At 61.3% G+C, this 17,821-nt stretch overlaps 2 protein-coding genes across 14 annotated transcripts in view; one reads left to right on the top strand and one right to left on the bottom strand.

The window, feature by feature from the left end:
* The window catches only part of AFAP1 (actin filament associated protein 1), a 142,279-nt gene extending 136,634 nt beyond the window's left edge, over positions 1–5,645 (top strand). For all 13 annotated transcript variants that reach the window (XM_049108525.1, XM_049108524.1, XM_049108523.1 and 10 more), the window contains one exon: positions 1,276–5,645. In XM_049108525.1, coding sequence (XP_048964482.1) covers positions 1,276–1,302 — 27 coding nt within the window. In that variant the 3' untranslated portion in view covers positions 1,303–5,645. The remainder of the gene's footprint in view (positions 1–1,275) is intronic.
* A 7,821-nt stretch (positions 5,646–13,466) lies between these two features.
* Positions 13,467–17,821, bottom strand: part of SORCS2 (sortilin related VPS10 domain containing receptor 2) — a 459,215-nt gene continuing 454,860 nt past the window's right edge. Inside the window, exon 27 of the mRNA XM_025437086.3 lies at positions 13,467–15,962. Coding sequence (XP_025292871.3) covers positions 15,898–15,962 — 65 coding nt within the window. The 3' untranslated portion in view covers positions 13,467–15,897. The remainder of the gene's footprint in view (positions 15,963–17,821) is intronic.

Here is a 17,821-nt window from a genome sequence, read left to right as displayed (position 1 = left end):
GGCTGGCTCATTCTGGGTGCAGGAAGCATTAGCCTAGGCGGCGTTCCTAAAGTGACTTCCAGCTCCTGACGAGGAATGTCCTGCGCATGATAGCACACCCTGGAACTCAGATAGTGTGGGGCACCTGTCACGGGCTTTCAGCTCCAGGTCCTCCGTCCCCCTCCTTGGTCAGGAGAGCTGCATATGTGGGGTCCTCTGGCAGGCCTGGCATGATGGCCCCAGCCGTGCTTCCAGAGCCGCCACAGGCGAGCCGCTGCCAGAGGCTCGGGTGCCTGGCTCCGCGGTGGCATAGCCTGGCTCTCCGCAGCCGTGTCAGCAAGAGCCTCATGGGGCTTCAGTCTCCCTGTGTACACTCTCCTGGTGAGGTGTGTCCCTGCGGCTCTCTCTGGCCCTCCCTGCCGAGTGGCCACGGTGACCCCTGCTTGCCGATGGCAATGTATTTGCCAGACTCCTCGGTGAGACGACATGCATGCCTGTCCTGGCTATCAAACCTGCACGGCCCGGGGGCAGATTGGTGAGCTGGGAAGGGGAAATGCCAGCCTCTGTTTTCCCTCTGGACACCTGCTTCCTCGGCCCTGTGGCCGCCTCAGGGCACTGAGGAAGAACAGGGGGAGGCTGCACTCGAGTTCCTCCTCCTCTCAGCACACCTGCCTGAAAGTGCTCATGTGTGTGTGTTTTTAAATATTTTATTTATTCAAGAGAGAATGAGAGTGCACGAGTGGAGGCAGGGCAGAGGGAGAGGGAGAAGCAGAGTCCCCGCTGAGCAAGGAGCCCGATGCAGGGCTCGAACCCAGAACCCTGAGATCCTGACCTGAGCCAAAGGTGAACGCTTCACCAACTGAGCCCCACAGGTGCCCCCGTGTGGTTTTATTGAAGTGGAGGGTGGTCTGTTTTGACCTTGTTTCTGCCATGTTGGCTGATGCTCCGCTTTTCAGAAAAAGTGAGAAATGCCTAATTTCATAAGATGTGCAGAGGTGTGCAGCGAGTGAGCTCACGGCCCAGTGAACAAAGCCCTGGAAATTTCAGCAGGCGCTGGGTGTTCCCACCGACCAGCCCACCACACCGGGTGCCAGGCCCTGCGTCCACACACACCTTCCCCTTGATCAGCCCAAGGGCCCCATCGTTGATCTAATTCCTGGGTCAAACGGTAGTCCTCGAACTCCTGAGTGGCCACCTCATCGGTTTCCACGCTGTAGGCGGCCGGCGGCCGTGGGGGCAGCCTGTCTCCCAGCACCCGGCCACTTTGACCTGTACCCTTCCTCTCGCCACACCTAGGAATGGGAGCTGAAGAACGGCACGTAGAGGGACGGCAGGACGCCCCGCTCGCAGGCGCTGCCCCGCCGCCACCGCCGCAGGAAGCTCCGCCCGCGTGGCCACTGCGCAGGACGCCAGGGTTTGTGACTGAGCTGCGACGCCAGCGCCAGACCCGCCCGCGTGTCCTCTTGCTACTGTACTTGTTCCTTCTAAAGAAATTCACTTATAACACTTTGGTTTCCACCTCTCTCTGTCGGAGAGCAGTAGGGAGGTAGAGAGGTCCTACGGCAAACGAGAAGCTCAGTGAGGGCTTTCCCCGTGTCCCCTGCACCCTGACCGCGGGGGACCGGCCAGTGCCCCCGCTGAGGCCTCGGCTGGCGGGAGGCCCGGGCCCCTGGCAGGTGAGCGCGGCTGGCGTGGGCCCTGGGACCGTCACGCCCGCCTGCTGAAAAGGCCGGGGCCTCCCACAGCGCGCCCTCCTGCCCCCCTCGTGCCTCAGCGTGCCCTTCCCACGCGCCCCTCCCCCTCATCACGAGAGGCGGGTGCGTGAGAAACCCGTGCTGTGAAGCATCTGTTACCTTTTCATTGTCTTTCCTCTGGACAAATGCTTTCGTCACCATGACGTGAAAAGCTGCCATTCTTTTTAAACTTTTTAAAAATTTCTTTTAATTGTGTGTTGCACTTCGCTCTAAGGGTTTTTCAGAGATTCTGTATCGTATTTTATTAATTATTTGTACTGCTTCTGAAAGGCAGCAGAGTGTCTGCTGCTTCACTAATGTGTGTTCCCCACCCTGTTCCCCAGTGTCCCCGACCCTGTCTGCCCCTCAGAGCCAGCAGGTGACCCGGTCTCACCGGATGTAGATGGCGCTTCCATTTACAGGACGGGCTAGCCCCTTGAGAGGGAAGCAGGTCCTGGAAGTCGCTTGGCCTTAGAACCCTAGCATCCTGAGCCGAGCGAGAGCGTCTGTTCTCTCCCCGTGGCCCTGCCTCCCCCTGCAAACCCAGGCCAGAGCGCGGGTATGCTGGGGCTGCTCCTAGCCCCTCGGGCTGAGGCCGGGTCTCGGCGCCTGTGCGGCACTTCTGAGAACCGGCCAACTCCACTGTGCCTCCAGAGGGACCGTCTCAGGAATCCTCAGCTATGGCCAGGTGCAGCCCCTGATGCGATGAAAGTGGGTCACCCCAGGATCCCTCTGCAGGCAGATTGGGGGGCGTGAGTCACACACCTATGCAAGGGCGCTTCCTGCTGAAATGTGGAAGCGTGGAGGTGTCAGCCTTTCATCCACCAAATACAGGGATGGAAGGCACGACACAGTCTCCATGCTTTCCCCCCGTCCCAGCACGCCTCCAGAGCCCCTCCAGGGCTCGGCCACTCTCCCATAGGCCCTTCTTAGGACTGGGGTCAAACCAACGTCAGGGCTCTCAGGCCCCGCATGGCTGCATGAGATTTTGGCCATAGAGCAGGCAAGTAGTCTCCTGTGAAGGTGACAGTTTGCAGCAGGGAGCGGGGGCTGGAGCTGATCCCAGCGGAGACGTGGGCCCCCATCACATGTTGGCAGATTAGGGCACATCTCCCTGGCACCCAGCACGATCGACCCCTGCCCCCAGGAAATCTAGGGAGGAGGCCCCCAAAGCCTCTGGGTCCATCTTCCCGGTGCTGTTAGAGGAGCCCTGTCCTCCGTTGTCTGTCTGTGTGGGAAGCTGATTTTCTGTAAAAGGAAAAAGTTTGATCTACGGTAGGTTTTTGCTGCCTTCTGGTCAAATAAGGTTCGCAAAGGCACTTGGGCCAACCTGCTTGGCAGCCAGCTTTGCCCAAGCAGCCCGCAGGTTTTGAGCATTAGGAGAGGAAACCTAAGCAGCCCGTGCTCCTGACCGTGGCCCAGCACAGCCAGGGAGATCCTGGGCGGCATGGGGACCCTCATCCCCATGGGTTTGCCCAAGGACATGGCCCGTCGGAGCCAGAGCCAGGATTTGGACCCTGGTCCTCAACTCCTGGTGTACCTATTCTGTGTCGAAACCCAGGTTTCAAATTCCCAAGCGTAAGCCCTTTAAAAGGATGGCAAGCTTAGACGGATCCTGCTGGTCCCACGGAGCCGTTGGAAGCGGGCCGCGTGGAGGGCGAGGCCGCCGACAGCGAGGCTCCCGTGATGTTGTGTGTTCCCCTTGGTGTCTTTAGATTGATCAGAAAGTTAGGTGAAAGGATTTGCTTCAAAATAAGTTATTTATTTGTATATGTTCAATAAATAGAGTTTTTAATTTATATCTGTACATATTAGACACACATTAGACGTCTTGTCAGAATTCTGGCAGTGATGTCATTTTATGGCCCTCCCCAAGCACCCCGCCCGGCGGCCGCAGCTGACACGTGGAGCAGGTGGGCCTCGGGAGCTCGCTGCGGGGGTGCCAGACACCTGCCACTGGGAGAAGTCCCAGTCCCCTTGAGGCGTCACCCGTCCCGTCACAGATGGTCCTGTTCACAGTAAAAGGATCCTGACCCAAAGTGGAGGGAGCGTGGCGGCCGTGCAGATGGGCCACCCTGCGGGTCATGGCCACTTCCCTTAGCACCTAAAGCTTCACCGTCAGCCCCAAGCTCTGCCTCCGGCTGTATTTGGTGTCATCAACCTTCAAAATCTCCTCCAGTTTTATGTGATTATAATGTCTTTAATCACTCACCCACCTTACGCACAGAAACAAAATAGTGGTTAAGGGCGTCACCCGTGGCGCAAAACAAGCAGAAACGGTCACTTTTCCCCTGTTCAGAGTCAGTAGAGGGTGGGGCAAGGCCCTGTGCGGGTCAGACCAGCCATCCCTGCCCTCTCCGGGCTTCTGGATGGTTCCACCACCTAGGAACCAGCATGGGGCTGGGGAATGGTCCAGATGAGTCTGGATCTTTCCCAGGTCTTCTCTGAATGACTGTGCATACACCCTGGTGTAAACCCATTCTGTCCACCTCCTGTTCGCACACCTTGGTGTTTTCGAGCCCGATCGTCCTCCTTCACTTCAACTGTCCGAGTTCCAAAACCCCCAAAGCACTCAGGTTGGAGATTTGCCACCTTTTGCAAAGCCTGTTTCACACCGTGTGTGCGCTCGGCCCCACATCCACCCCCAGGAAGGAGACTCAGACCCATCTGAAGCGCAGCAACCATCGGGAACCTGGGTGCAGGTCTGCACGGGGACAGGCGCACGACTGGGGGCGGGCCCGGGGGCTGTGGGCAGAAGCCGGCTGCCAGCGTGCTCTCGGGAGGGGCTGGAGTCACAGCAGGCAGCACTCTGGGTTCGCTCCCCCAGTGCTGTGGCAGGGCCTCCCGATGGTGGGCAGCAGGGTGGGTGCCTGGGGACGGGGCCCCTCGTGCCAGCGAGGACCGCTGTGGCCCAGCCGGCGCACCCCTTGCAGGTGCCTCTTCCAGGATGGCTGCAGTCTCCACCGCCCCCCGGGGTCCTCAAGGTGGCACCGCTCAGATGTTCAACTGTTGCCTTCCTCGTTTGTTTTCCAAAAATGATTTTTTTTTTCTTAATGGGAAGTTTTTCAAATCTGTGGCATTGTTTTAAAGAGAGTGATTCTTATTCTTTTTTTGTTGTTCCCGTTGTCACTGCTGGCTCATCACTGTCCCCATGATGGGCCAGGTTGATACTGTGAATACATGAAGGTAAACTGCACCCCGTGCCCCGCGGTGGGCACAGCCTCTCGCAGGGGGCTCCTCTCCACGAAGGCCCCTCTGGCCCCTCTTCTGTGAACAGCGCCCCCACTGCCTCCCCCGGGGAAAGGTGCCCACCCCTGGCCTGGGCAGGTGTCACCAGGGCTCCTGAGTGCTGCCCGGGGAAGGCGCGTTTTCGCCATAGGATCATCAGATCACGATTCTTAGGGACCAAAGGCGTTTTTAATAAGATAATCTTTGTATTTGATTTTCTAATGAGAAAGGAAACAGTGACTTTAAATTTTAACACCAAACTTTTTAAAATTATAAATATTTAGCATTAATTGACCACGGCTCTAAGTTGTAAAATGTTTTCATAGTAAGATTGTAATTATTTCCTTACTGTATTTTTTAAAAACTAAAGTCATATTTAAAATTCTCTTTGAAAGAAACAGGCAAGAAACAGCAAAGATTTTTTTTTTAATTAAATCTGTTGGCGGTGCCCATTTTAGAGGACTGTAGATATATTTTCACTGTGTTTCTCAGTGTATTTAATTCATAAACTAAGAACTTTTATCAGAGGAAACTTCCGATGGAAATACCAGTTTTCTGGCCATTTGCTCCATGTTGTAATCACCTCACCTGAATTATCTGCTTTACTAACTGATTTTTCTACTGTTTCACACGGTGTATAGCCCACGGACTGGCGCCATCCGGCGTGCCTCATTTGTGTGTTACCAATAAAGCTGTACGCTTCCAGCCAGCCTCCGTGTCCTCACTCCCGGCCCTCCTTTCTGCCGAAGGGGGGCACTTTGTTGACAGCCACCTGCCAGGTGGGAGAGGAGGGGGAGCAAGGAGCAGGTGAGGGAGAAGGTGGGCGCTGCGCTTTGTTTCTATGAGCAAGGATCCTCTTCCATCGAAGAGCCTCAGATACTGTATTTTCAAGTGGCTGTTAGTCCACGGACCGAATATGCAATTGAAGAGGGCCGGGCTCCAGGGTCAAGCGCTGGAAACAGTGGTCAGATGTGCCTGTTGCTGTCAGAAGCCCTGTCCTCACATGAACAGCCCCTCGGGGGTGCAGGCCAATGCCGAGACACCTGTGTCACAGGGGGGAGGTGCAGCTGCCCTCAGGACAGGTGGGTAGGGTGGGTGCTGGAGCGAGGTCACACTGTGTGAATAGGAGTTCAGTGGGGAGCAGAGCAAGGGAAAGATGTTGCCATCGAGGGCAACAGGAGCAGGGGGGGGAGGGTGGGAACGAGGGGCGTGCAGATGGGACACAGGACAGGGGCGAGGGAGATGGGAGTCTGGGCGAGCCCAGCCTCCTCGTGTGGGTGCAATGAGGAGGACGGCTGCCAGCCAGGACCAGGATGAGTCCGAGTGACAGCCGTGGCAGGTCTGTGTGGCCACACCTGCCTGGTGTCAGAGAGGCAGAAGTGCCACCCGCAGGTGCGCACGCCCGGTCTGAGCCGGCTGACAATACCGAGCGGGTGCCCCTGCCCCGGTGGCTGGCTCTGCCCCGAGTGCTCCTTGACCTGGGCCCGCGCAGGGAGCTCGCACAGGCAGGATTCGGCCCGAGCGGCGGGGCCGGCCGGTCGTTGGGCAGAACACACGGACGGGCAGCAGGTGCTGCGTGGGCGAGATCAGCGTGGGCCCGCTGGTCTGGAGTCTGCCGGAGACGCCAGGTCTGATCCGGGGCTAGGTGTGGGCCACGGCCCAGTGACCTGTGTCTGTGTGGGACCCTGGGGGTGTCCAGGTGACCGAGTGTCCACCCACACCCACTGTTCCTGGGGCAGGGCCAGACGGCCTAGTGGTACCCCTCACCCCGAACTCTCCCTACACTGTGGGGCAGGGCTGGTCACATGGCAGATGGTGGGAGGCCGGAGGTGGACCATCCTCCCTCTGTCTTACAGGAAGGGGGTTCCCAGAGCACCCCATGCACTTAGAGGCACCGAAGCCACACGCCCCGTGGAGAAGCGGGGGGCAGCGTGTGCCCTGCCCCGGCATCAGCTGTTCCACGTGGGCCTCTGTGTCTCGGGGAGGCTTCCTGAGCCGGCCTTAACGATGCTCCTCCTCGGGTCTTGAACGCTGGTCATGTCCTGGTGGGCCGCCGATGGAATAGGAAGCACATCTTTGATTTCTGTTAAAACTGGGCTAGAAGACAGCAGAGCTCCCGGCTTTGCTTTCTAAAACCACGGAGACGACTCAGGGACATCCATCACGTGTGTTATAGTTTTGGGGGCGGGTGACATGAAGCCTCCCTGGCCCAGCTCCTTCATGGGAAGCAGGGAAACTTCAGCTGACGTCCGTGATCCAGAAATTTTATGATGGAAACCATCAATTTTACGATGCTGTTCAATGGGGCCATGTCTTCATACGGAGGGACCAGTTAGTCGGGAAGCGCGGTGGGAGACACGGGAGGGAGGCTGACCCGGGCAGCGGGTCCAGGACGCTCACCTCCTGACCTGGGAGCTCGCTCCAGCTGGTCCATCTGGAGCTGCCACCGGGCTGGGGGCCCACAGAGCTACCAGCTGCCAGGCCTGCCCCTGGACGGACAGACTGCCCTCCAGGGCCGGCCAGTTCCCGGAGATGGCGGGGCGAGACCGCACATGCTCACCAAGCACTCTGGAGCCCAGCCCCCGACCATGTCCACTGTGGCACCCCCGCGCCCAGGCCCAGGACCCCCTTCCCTGCTCCCTGTAGGGCCGGGTGCCAGACAGCAGGGAGTCCCTGGTCCAGAGCCCGCTGAGCTCCCTCACGCCGGCCAGTCCTCAGCCTGTTGGCGCTGCCCACCGGCTCCTTCCCGTGAGCCTGCATAAAGGCTCCTGTTCCTGTTTTCAGGTCACTGTCCCCCGTGTGGCCCCACGTGGCTGTCCTCTGGAGAACTGTGAGTGTAACGAGTTGGCTGATCCGTGGCAGCCCCCTCCTGATCTGCTGGACTCTCCCTTCTGAGTAACAACAAACCTACTTGGTAACACATCCCAGTCTGTGCAAAGGGCCGGGACTCCGAGGTCGGCCAGTCTGGATGGAATAGCTGGCTCGTGCCCTGACTCCCGTCACCCACAGCGGGGACGAGCACCCCTCCAGCTGGCCCGTTACGGCCACCGTGGGGTCCGCCCTATGCAGATGGAGCAAGGCTCCCCTGAAGAGGGGGTTCGGGAGGGAGGCAGATGCTGCATGGAAGGAGGGTCCTTCTGGGTGGGCAGCTGGGCTGCGCTGGGCGGGGCGGGGGCGGCCAGCAGAGGCTGCTTCGGGACACAATCGAGTTTTCCGGTGGGACTGGAAGGCCCTGGAAGGCTCCGGGCAGGGAAGGGGCATGACCTCGGCATGTGTCCAAGCTCGGAGGACGCCGTGCGGAGCTGGCCCCAGGTGGCGGTAGAGGCCATGGGAGGCAAGCTGGACGCAAGCACAACCAGGCCTGTGTCCAGCCTCGCGCAGCCCCTCCTGCCTACATGGCCCGAACGCCCTCAGATCGGCCTGTCCCCACGCTGCCGTTGCGGTGTCAGCCCGTCCGCTCAGGAAGGCTGGTGGTCCTCACGACTCGGCTCCTCCTGCCCACACCCCCGCCGGGCCAGCTCGGGTCACTTGGGAATGGTAGCAGCAGCTGGTGGCGGGGCCGGGTGACCCCGGGGCAGAGGTGTGGAGGGAGGGAGGCGGTGAGGGCACACGGAGCTGGGAGCCGCAGGCCAACAGGCAAGGCACCGGCTGGGCCCTCCTCCCTGAACCCCGGGGGCGCCCCCCCCTGCACCCGCCCACCTTGCTTAAGCCAATCAGGACACTCGCGGAATGTTCCCTGGGCATCTCAGGTACACGCCTCCTGGAGAACTGTGTCCCTCCCGTGTATGGTGGTGAGTGTGTGACTCAGTTTCCCCCAGGACCACTTCTCCCCACACGACGCATGGCCTCCTCATCCCACCACGTCGAGTGGCATCTTGGGGACCCCCAACGATAACGACACAGTAGAAGGAGCCCGACCAGCAGGGCCACCCTCCCATCCGCCCACCCCCTGGGCTACAGCCTTCCCTCCCCCTGTGCTCGGCTCTCTCCTCCTCCCTGCCCTGGAGCACTCTGGATGCCCCCACAGGCAGAAGGGCCCCACTGGAAGCTACAAGGAAACATCCCTCGGGGCGGCCAGGCCTCCCGCGTGTCCCCTTCCTTTCTCTCCAACGAGGGCTCAGCGTTCCCGGGACACTGAGAGCCTGAGGACCTGGGCGCAGGCAGGTGCGTGCCTGAGCCCTCCCTGCACGCCTCGCCGTGCTGCTGCCCTGGACAAGATGCACGTGGCGTCCCCGTCCCATCCTGCTGGATGAAGCCGACAGGAGGAGCAGGACCGTCCACTGCCCCGCGACCTTCTGCTCTGTTTGAGGTGTTTTTAAACACGCTCCGTGTTCCACGGGGCCGGGAGCTCTTCAGGGGCCGGCACGGGCCGCTTGTCTCGGCATCTTTGCTGCCCAGCACAGCCCTTGGCCCGGAGATGCTGTTCGCAAACACCCGTGGGACAACAGCAATGCCGACCCCACCGCCTACGGTGACAATGACAGCCACACCCACCCGTGCTTGGCCCACATCGGGCACTACGCCCGCACTTTTCAACATGGGCTCGCCCGGCTGCCGTGCGCTCGCCGAGGACAGGCCTCTGGTCCTCGGCACCGTGAGGCTTCGATGGAGGCGAGACCCCCCGACTGTGGAGTGTTGGGCCCGCAGGACGGACACTCTGCTTCCTCAGCTCATCCTTCATTCATTTCCTCATTAGGGATTTATTTGTTTAATGCCCACTGTGTTTGGGGTGCTGCAGACACACGAGGAACAGGCAAGCAGAACCCCGGCCTCGCTGCGGCCACCTGGCACTGGGACGGATGCGAGGTGCGTGACCCCAATACACGTGCAGCCAGAGACTGTGGGGGCTGTGAGGAGCGACGCCGGCCTCTGGTTGCAGCGTGCTGGGACTGCGGGTGCTCTATGGGGCACCCAGGAGAAGCCCGAGGCTGGGATGTATGTGGATGACTCCCCCTACCCATCATCCTGATCCCAGGGCGTCCAGGGGACACCAGCAATGCAGAAGGGGGTCGTTGGTCCAGGGAGCATTCTAGAAAAACATGTTGTAGTGGCTGCTTTTTGCAGGTTGGAGCTGAGAAGAGGGCTGTCACCACTGAGCCTGGGTCCCCGAATCCCAAGGGGAGATGGGACCCCGGGCAGCAGAGTCTGGATGGCAGCTGGAACCTTCCAGAGACATGTGGGCTTACTGTGTGAAGTGAATCATGGCGACTGGGCTGCAGGGATGTGCGCAGGGACTGACCGTGGTGTTCTGTGGATGGACAGGTGGACGGTCCACTGAAGTCACGGCTCGGGCCCCCCAAAACAAAGCACGCTCCAGACCTGGCAGTTATAGTGACGAGGGTGGCTGAGTCCTCACTCCTTCCCAGACCTGGACGGGTCATGTCCCTGGAGCCCCTGGGACCCCGGGGGGGGGGGGCTGCAGGCCCTTGAGGCCTGATGCTGACCTGAACCTGGAATGTGGATTTCCTCCTAACTTGCCCCAAACGTACTTACAGCAGGGACATGTGCTGGAGAGAGAAAATTCGTTGCTCTAGGGCATTCGGGGACGCTGGCTCTCACCTGCGGCAAGTTCCTGGGGACCCCGACGCCAGTGAGGCCACCTGCCAGAGCAGGTGCGTGTGGCTGTCGGGCTTGTTGGTGGAGCGCTGGCCCCCACTGTGTCACCGCGGGTCTGGTGTGTCCCTGAGCCCACCCCGTGATGACTCCCTCTGTTCTGAACACGCAGGTGGCAGCCGTCCTTAGCAACCTAGCAGCCTAAGAAGCTTCCTTGGTCCCCAGTGCCAGGGGGTCACCCTGGGAGCCCCTACCTGCGAAGATCATGAACAGAGGCAATCCCACGAGAGAGTAGTGCCACCTGCCCCCGTGTGGTGACTCCAGTCGCATCCCCATCCCTTCCTTACTTTCCCATGAATGGCAAGGAGAGCACATGACCCGAGGAGGTGATGGGTGAGCAGTCGCAGCTGCCGTTCCAGGCGTGGCATTTCCTACAGGAGTGCACAGCCCCCAGGCCTGGGATGCACACAACCTGGTGTGCACCTTTCCGCTCTCTACCTGCTTGGGGAAGCCCCCGCGAGCGAGCTCCCGACCTGGTGGGAAGGGCGGCACACCTGCCCAGGTGTTTCCGGGAGGCCCGTACACGCCGCAAGCATCCCGCTCAACCCGCCAGTCAGTCGGGGCTGCTGAGGACAAGCAGTGGGTTTCCGGGGGCCTTGGCAAGACGTGAATGCGCCGGTCAGGTCGAGTCAGGAAAACAGAGGTGCCCTGGGTGACCCTGGCAGGAGGGACTCCGTTGGGGAGGCAGGGGCTTCTGCAGCAGGGGCGGCCACTGGCCAGGAAAGCTGCCCAGGAAGTCTCCCCCTTAGCACCGGAGACACCAGCTCTCCCGACCTTGACCAGCGGCGGCCGGGACCCTCCTGGAAGTCGCCAGAACCGAAGCAGGTGAGAGGGGTCCCAGGAGCCAGCCGAATGGCCACAGATGGCACCGTCGGTTCCAGGCAAGGCCCTGGGGAAGTCTCACTTCTTACTTGACCTCGTTCCATGTTTCCTTGGGTAAATACTGGGAGGTGGCGCGAAGCCACCACGGCCCTTTCCCGCTGGCCCACCGCCCGCTGTGCGCTTGCAGTCGGCCCCTCGGTGGACAGGAGAGCGGAGTCGTTCTCTCTCAGAGGTGCGCACATCCTACTTCTTTTTTTTAAAGATTTTAGTTATTTGACAGAGAGAGTGAGTGAGCACAAACGGGGGAGGGCAGAGGGAGAAACAGCCCCCCGAGCAGGGAGCCCGATGCGGGGCTCGAGCCCAGGACCTGGGATCACGAGGTGAGCTGAAGGCAGACGCTCAACCACCCGAGCCCCAGGCGCCCCAGACATCTTGGAATGTTTGCAGACTGCGCACTGTCACCCCCTTCCCCGCCGAGGGGCCGCCACCTGGGCCAGGCTCCGGGCTTCGCCGTGACCCAGTCCCTCCCAGCCCTTCAGCCTGGGGCGGAGCGAGCGGGCAGGCCGGCGGGATGCTCCCCCCGCAGCTGTTCTGTTTATTCTGGTTACCACGTTTTCATCCTCAACGTTGCAATTCGGAACGGTGCCGTCTCTACGCCGGCGCCCCCTCAGCTCAGTCCGTGCGCACGGACACCCGTGATGCCCGTGAACGACGCGCAGGAGGCTGCCTTGTGGATCCACGGGGAAAGGCCAATTTTTCTGGATGAGTTGATAAAGGGCGGCCTGGCGCTGGCGTGGGCTGTGGCGAGGCCACAGGAGAGGTGGGACAGAAGCCCCGGGACAGCCCGCTCGGTGCAGCCTGTGTGTATTTTAGACACATACCCATCTCCCACAAAATCACAGCTGGCATTTCAAGCAATTGCCCTTAAGGAGGGAGAGAATGAAGAGAGAGGGCAACCAGGAAACTGCAAATGCAAGCCTGAACCCCAACCTCAACAAGAGCTGTAGTGACAGCACCGCTGACCCAGGCCGGCTAGAACCAGCTCCCCAGAATCCCATGGTCCATATGGTGTGGGTGAGGTTAGCACTAGGGAGTGCCGTGGAGGAGATGGGACAGCAGAAAGGAACGGCAGCCCCTACACCCTGAAGGTTGGCGGAGGGCACCAGGCGCCTGGCCATTGCTGGGGCTCGTCGTATCCACACTCAGATGGGGCTGCCACATGTGCTCGGCTTTGCCTTGACCCCTGTGGCCTCAGGTGTGTCTGGCGGGGTCAGGACCACACCTGGGGAGGTTTCCGAGCACCGTCCCCTGACGCGTGGGAGCCCAGACCTGAGGAGCAAAGCTAGACACAGAGCCGCGGCCCCGCCATCCCGTGGAAAGGGTGCCGTGTCCCCGAGTGCTCAGGATGCTCGGGCGCGCCAGCCTGCTGTCCAGGGCACCCCGCCGGCCCTGTCTCTGCCGCCCACCACCCGCTTCACCTCACTTCCTTCTGGGACCACATAGCGAATGTGCATATGCACCTGCACAGCAAGCCCGGGGGCGTTTCCACGTCTCTGACGCAGAGAGAGGGGAAGGAAGGGGTTTCTCGACAGGACCTCACAGCCGAATTCCAGAGCAGCCCCGGTGGATGCTCGGCCACCAGGGCCAAGGAGGCACCATTTGGAGGCCAGGGCGGGTGAGTCTGGCCTCCTGGCTCGTCCACAACAGGCCACATGGCACCTCAGAGATCGTGATCGCCCCAGAGCGTGCTGTCGGGCTGGGCCCCTCCCGGCCCTCCGCCCGCTGTGGCCTCTGCTCCTCACCCGGCAAATGGGCCGATGCCTCCAGGCCCTCCCGCTGGCCCTGAGAGCAAGAAGGGAGCCAGCACGCAGGTAAGGGCCTCAAAAGCCGACGGGGAGTGCTGTTGTGTTCGTTGCAGGTGGCGCGTCCCCAATCCAAGAGGGTGACCGAGAGGGTAACGTCACTGCCACCTGCCCCCAGGGTCAGGCACAGCTCAGGTCCCTCCGCTGTGTCCCCGAGACCACAGTTCCAGGGGCCCCTTGTGCATATGTTTAGGTAAACGTTGAATAATCGCTTCATAATAAGGCAAAAGCTGATTATATTCATTTAATCTTTGTTAAAAGCATCACAAATGATTTATTGATTTTTAAAAAGGAAAAATAAGAAAGAATTTTTCGCATCTTTGTTATGTGCATATACCAAGTATGGGCCTAGCCCGGTCGAATGAAGCGTTAGCTGCCCACCGCAGACCACACCTTATCCCCAGGCGCCTGCGTACACCTGCACAGCAAATATGCAGAACCTCGAACGTACAACCAGATCATCCACAGACCTACACGCTGATCTATATGGTTATGGGGATGGACAAGTGTAAGGTTTTGTCAGATGCCACCTTATTCCCGGGCTCTTGGGTCCACACACTCAAAATACTCTTAATAGAAATAACAAAATACAAGAAAAACACAAATAACTAAGGGAAACAAACAAAAAAAACCACCCAAAAAAACCCCCAAAAAACCCAACCCAAACAGCAGAGAGAATGAAGTCGAGTGGTCAAGGAAGGTCCAAGGGGTGGTGACCCGCAGGCACTGGTGAGCTGGGGGGCGGGGGCCGTGTCCAGGGGACTCCGTGCTGACCTTGACCTTGGACCTGGATGGTGCGGACAGGTGTCTGATCCTGTGTGTCTGATGCTCATGGGGCAGGCCGGGTGGGGGGATGGACGGCAGGATGCAGGGCTCCCTGTTGTCTTTGGAGACTGCAGATGGGCTGAGGGGAGGTCGTGGCAAAGGTCCAGAGAATCCCCACATCTTCCCACACTGACCTCACAGCAATGACCCCGGGTCCTTGGGCCCTAGCCCTTCCCCAGGAGGGGATTGAGAAGGGCCTAGAGGGTGTCCTCTGGGGTGGCACCCAGGAACCCCAGCTGCTGAGAAGGGGCCCTGGGGAGAAGGAGGCCTCCACCGCCTGGTGTGTGGGCGCAGTGACCCCTTCCTCCCTGTGGTCTCCGAGTCCCTATTTGTGACACAGAGATGGAGGGCCTCCTGTGTGCAGGCGGGCGGCTGTGGGTGTGAGGGTTCGGCCCTGGGCCTCCCCTCCTGCAGGCGCCACCTTCCTTTCCTAGGGGAGGTGGGTTAATGCCCCTGGGCTTCATTCTGGACTCGCCAGCAGCCAGTGAGCTCCTGGCCTGGGCTCTGCTGTGCCCACCTCCTAGGGAATGGCCCTGGGCCATGGGGAGCCCTGCCTGGAGGGGACAGGAGGAGGAGTGGAGGGAGGGAGGGGAGAAGGAGGGAGGAAGGGAGGGGAATACTGACTTCCGGTTTCAAGGCAAAAGGTGAACATCTCCCCCGTATATTCGCAGGTGTAGACTTGGGCTAGTGTCCCTGATTCTAGGCATCTGTGACTGAGCTGAACCAGCGCACCAGGGAGCAGAGGGCTGGTCCCTGGGGCACCTCTGCTACTGCCCTGCTGTGTGACTTTGGGAAAGTCACTCCCTCTCTGGACTTCGGTTTCTCCACCTTCAGAATGAGGGGTACACTCCTGGATGACCCTCTGGTTCCGCCACCTGAAACCACTGCTGGTCCCTGGGCTCCCACCTGGGTTCCTCACAACCACACGGTGAGGGAGCTCGGAACCCTGGGCGTAGGGCCCGCCCGGAGGAGGAGACCTTGGCGGGTGGGTGGGGAGCCTGGGGAGCACACTGTCCGCTGGCTATCGGCACGAGGGGCGGCCCTGGGTCCCTGTGGTCCAAGGGCCACCGGGGACAAAGCTGGGACAGCGCTGGCTGCTCTGAGTCCCCGGGAGACTGCGGAGCCCAGAGAGGCAGAGGAGCAGTGCTGGGCCCTCCGGAAGGGGTCCCAAGAAGGGGGGTCTGAGAAAGCAACACAGGTGCCTACTGCCTGGAAAGGGGTGCACACCCCCAAAATGCAAGCAGCTGCCTAGAGAGGTATTTACAACATCTGCAGTTTACAAACAGGCGGACAGTGGGAGGGAGGCCTGGGGCAGGGCTGGGGCAGGTCCCAGAGGGCGAGGGCGGCTGCAGAGGGAGGCCATGCAGGTAGGAGCCGCCCTCCCAGGGCTGATGAGGAGGAAAGCAGGCCCCCCGAGCCCCTGTGCGGGGACAGGGCCCACGGTGCAGTGACGGGCAGCCCGGGCAGGCTCACCGCCATCTCCAGGGCGGCCGGGCCTCGGGCTGGGGCAACAGGGTGACGGGCAAGGGTGGAGCAGCCAGGGCAGCCAGGCAGGGGCCAGAGGCAGAGAAGCGCCCAGAGTCGGGGTGGGGGCAGCGGGTGGTGCCAAAGGCCTGGTGTCCAGGGGGTTGGGGGGTCCACAGGGCCCCCCCCGTGCGTCTCGTGGGCTGGGCGAGCGTGAGCTGAAGAGAGGGGACAACTGTCACCGTGTGTGGGGACAGCTGGAGGAGGTGGCGCTTCCGCAGGTCTCTGAGGGGACGCGGGTCCAGGCACCGGCGCCTCCGGGGATGAGACGGCGCAGAGGAGAGTGTCCCGGGCGCGGGCCTCCGGGGACATCAGCTCACCAGGTAGCTGTGCATCTCTCGGGAGTTGATACTCAGGACCACGCCGGAGTGGTTCCCTGGGAAACAGACACACGCCTGAGCACCGGCCCCCACTGCGGGGGCGCCCCGACACAGGGTGGCCTCAGGGGCGCCCCGTGGCCAGCATGCGGTGGGCACCGAGGTTCCTGCAGCCGCGCGGGGGGTGCCTGAGCCGGGGGCGGGCGGGGTTGAGTCTCTCCGTCTCCTGGATGCGAGACAGCGTGGCTCTCCCTGTGCAGCCCTGTGTGGACCCCGGGGGGCCCCTGGAGGTGAGGCCCAGGCCACCCACTGACCTGCAGAGGGGCAGCCGGGGCAGCGGCAGCAGGGGGCTGCGGATACACTGCGGGCCCAAGGGGCAGCGAGTGCTGCAGGGCATGGTGTGGGGAGGGCCGGGCGGCAGGAGACAGAGGGGGCCCAGGTCTTAGCTGGGGGTCCTGGGTGGGGGATGCAGCAGGAGACCGGAGGACAGAGGCCTGGCCCCTTGGGAAGGGGCAGGGGCAGACCCAGAGGGGCCCTGGGAGAGGGCGGGGACACACCCGGAGGGCCCCTGAGAGGGGGTGGGGGCACACGGGGAGCTGCAGCCCACCTGGCCTCCCTCCACCTCACCCGCAGGGAGAGAGAGGCCCATGGCTGTGCAGCACCTGCCAGGTGGCCTGCGGGATGAGGACCCTGAGCCTGAATTCTGGGGGAGACCTTCACCAAGGCCCACCACCTTGTGGCCTCGGTGTTGCCACCTGTAATGTGGGCATCACAGCACTGCCCTCGAGACCCTGTGGGGATTATATGGGAAGACGCACCTGGTGCATCCTAAGTGCTCGATTAAAATAACCTGTTATTATTATGCTCCTATTGTGCTTGAGGAGCTTGACCACAGCAAATGGGTGCCAGAGGCTGGAGAGCAGAGCTCAGGTCATCCAGGGACACTCACGCCCTCTGTCCCGGCCTGAGGAGCCTTGGGTCCAGTCAGAGCCTCTGCAGCCACTGCTAGCACAAGGGGCTCTGACATCACCTGCGTGAAGGTGGGGACTGGCCACCTGGGAGGCGGCCTGGAGCCCCAAGCAGGGGAGAGTTGGGTGGAGGGGGCCTTTGGGGTGCACAGGGATACCCGCCCCCTGAGCCTGGGCTGCCGTGCAGGGTGAACACAGGCTTGCATCCGGCTCACAGCAGCTAAGTGACTTGGGCGGGCTGAGTGGCCACTCTGAACCTCAGATTTCTCTTCTGTCAAACAGCCTGTCTGCCGGCAGCCCCACAGCCCAGGCTGGGCGTGGAGCCGGTGTGCAGGACATCAGAGCTGTTACCATGTCCCAGGAAGGGGCAGAGGACCCGGGAACACAGCAGGGTCAGCACACGTGGGAGACAGTGGCCGTGGTGCCACTGTCAGGGACCCCCGCTGAGATTGGGGGATTGCAGAATGGGTGGGGGTCATCTCCCCGGCCACCCCAGGGAGAAACTGAAGGGCACAGGCTTCAGGGTCTGGCTGGCCTGGGTTGGACTCAAGCTCAGCCACCTGGGGGCTGTGCTGACAGGGTGAATGCCTTCATGTCTCTGAACCTCACCTCCAACTACTGACAGAGCGTGGCCTCTGACTTCCGCCTCTCCCAGCTCTGAGGGTACACCAGGCACAGCAAGGGGGAGAACACAGTAGTGAAACCCCACGGTGCCCCCGCGCCACTGTGCTGGCCTGGGACAGATGGGGGCTGAGGGCAGGGAGGGACGGAGGCCGTGGGCTCCAGGGTCCCAGTCCCAGCCCCTTGCCACCAGCCAGGTGACCTTGGGCCTCCTGGGCTTGCTAACCTGGAGTCACCACGAGGTGCTCACCCCCTGCAGCCAAGCAGGGCCACAGCCCCGTCTGCACAGGCTCCGAGACCTGGGAAATCCCAGAAGCACCCGGAGCCTC

This window comes from Canis lupus, chromosome 3, assembly GCF_003254725.2.
Source record: "Canis lupus dingo isolate Sandy chromosome 3, ASM325472v2, whole genome shotgun sequence".
Taxonomy (NCBI): Eukaryota; Metazoa; Chordata; class Mammalia; order Carnivora; family Canidae; genus Canis; species Canis lupus.
Note: the sequence above shows the minus strand (reverse complement) of the source record. Positions and strands in the feature narration are given on the sequence as shown.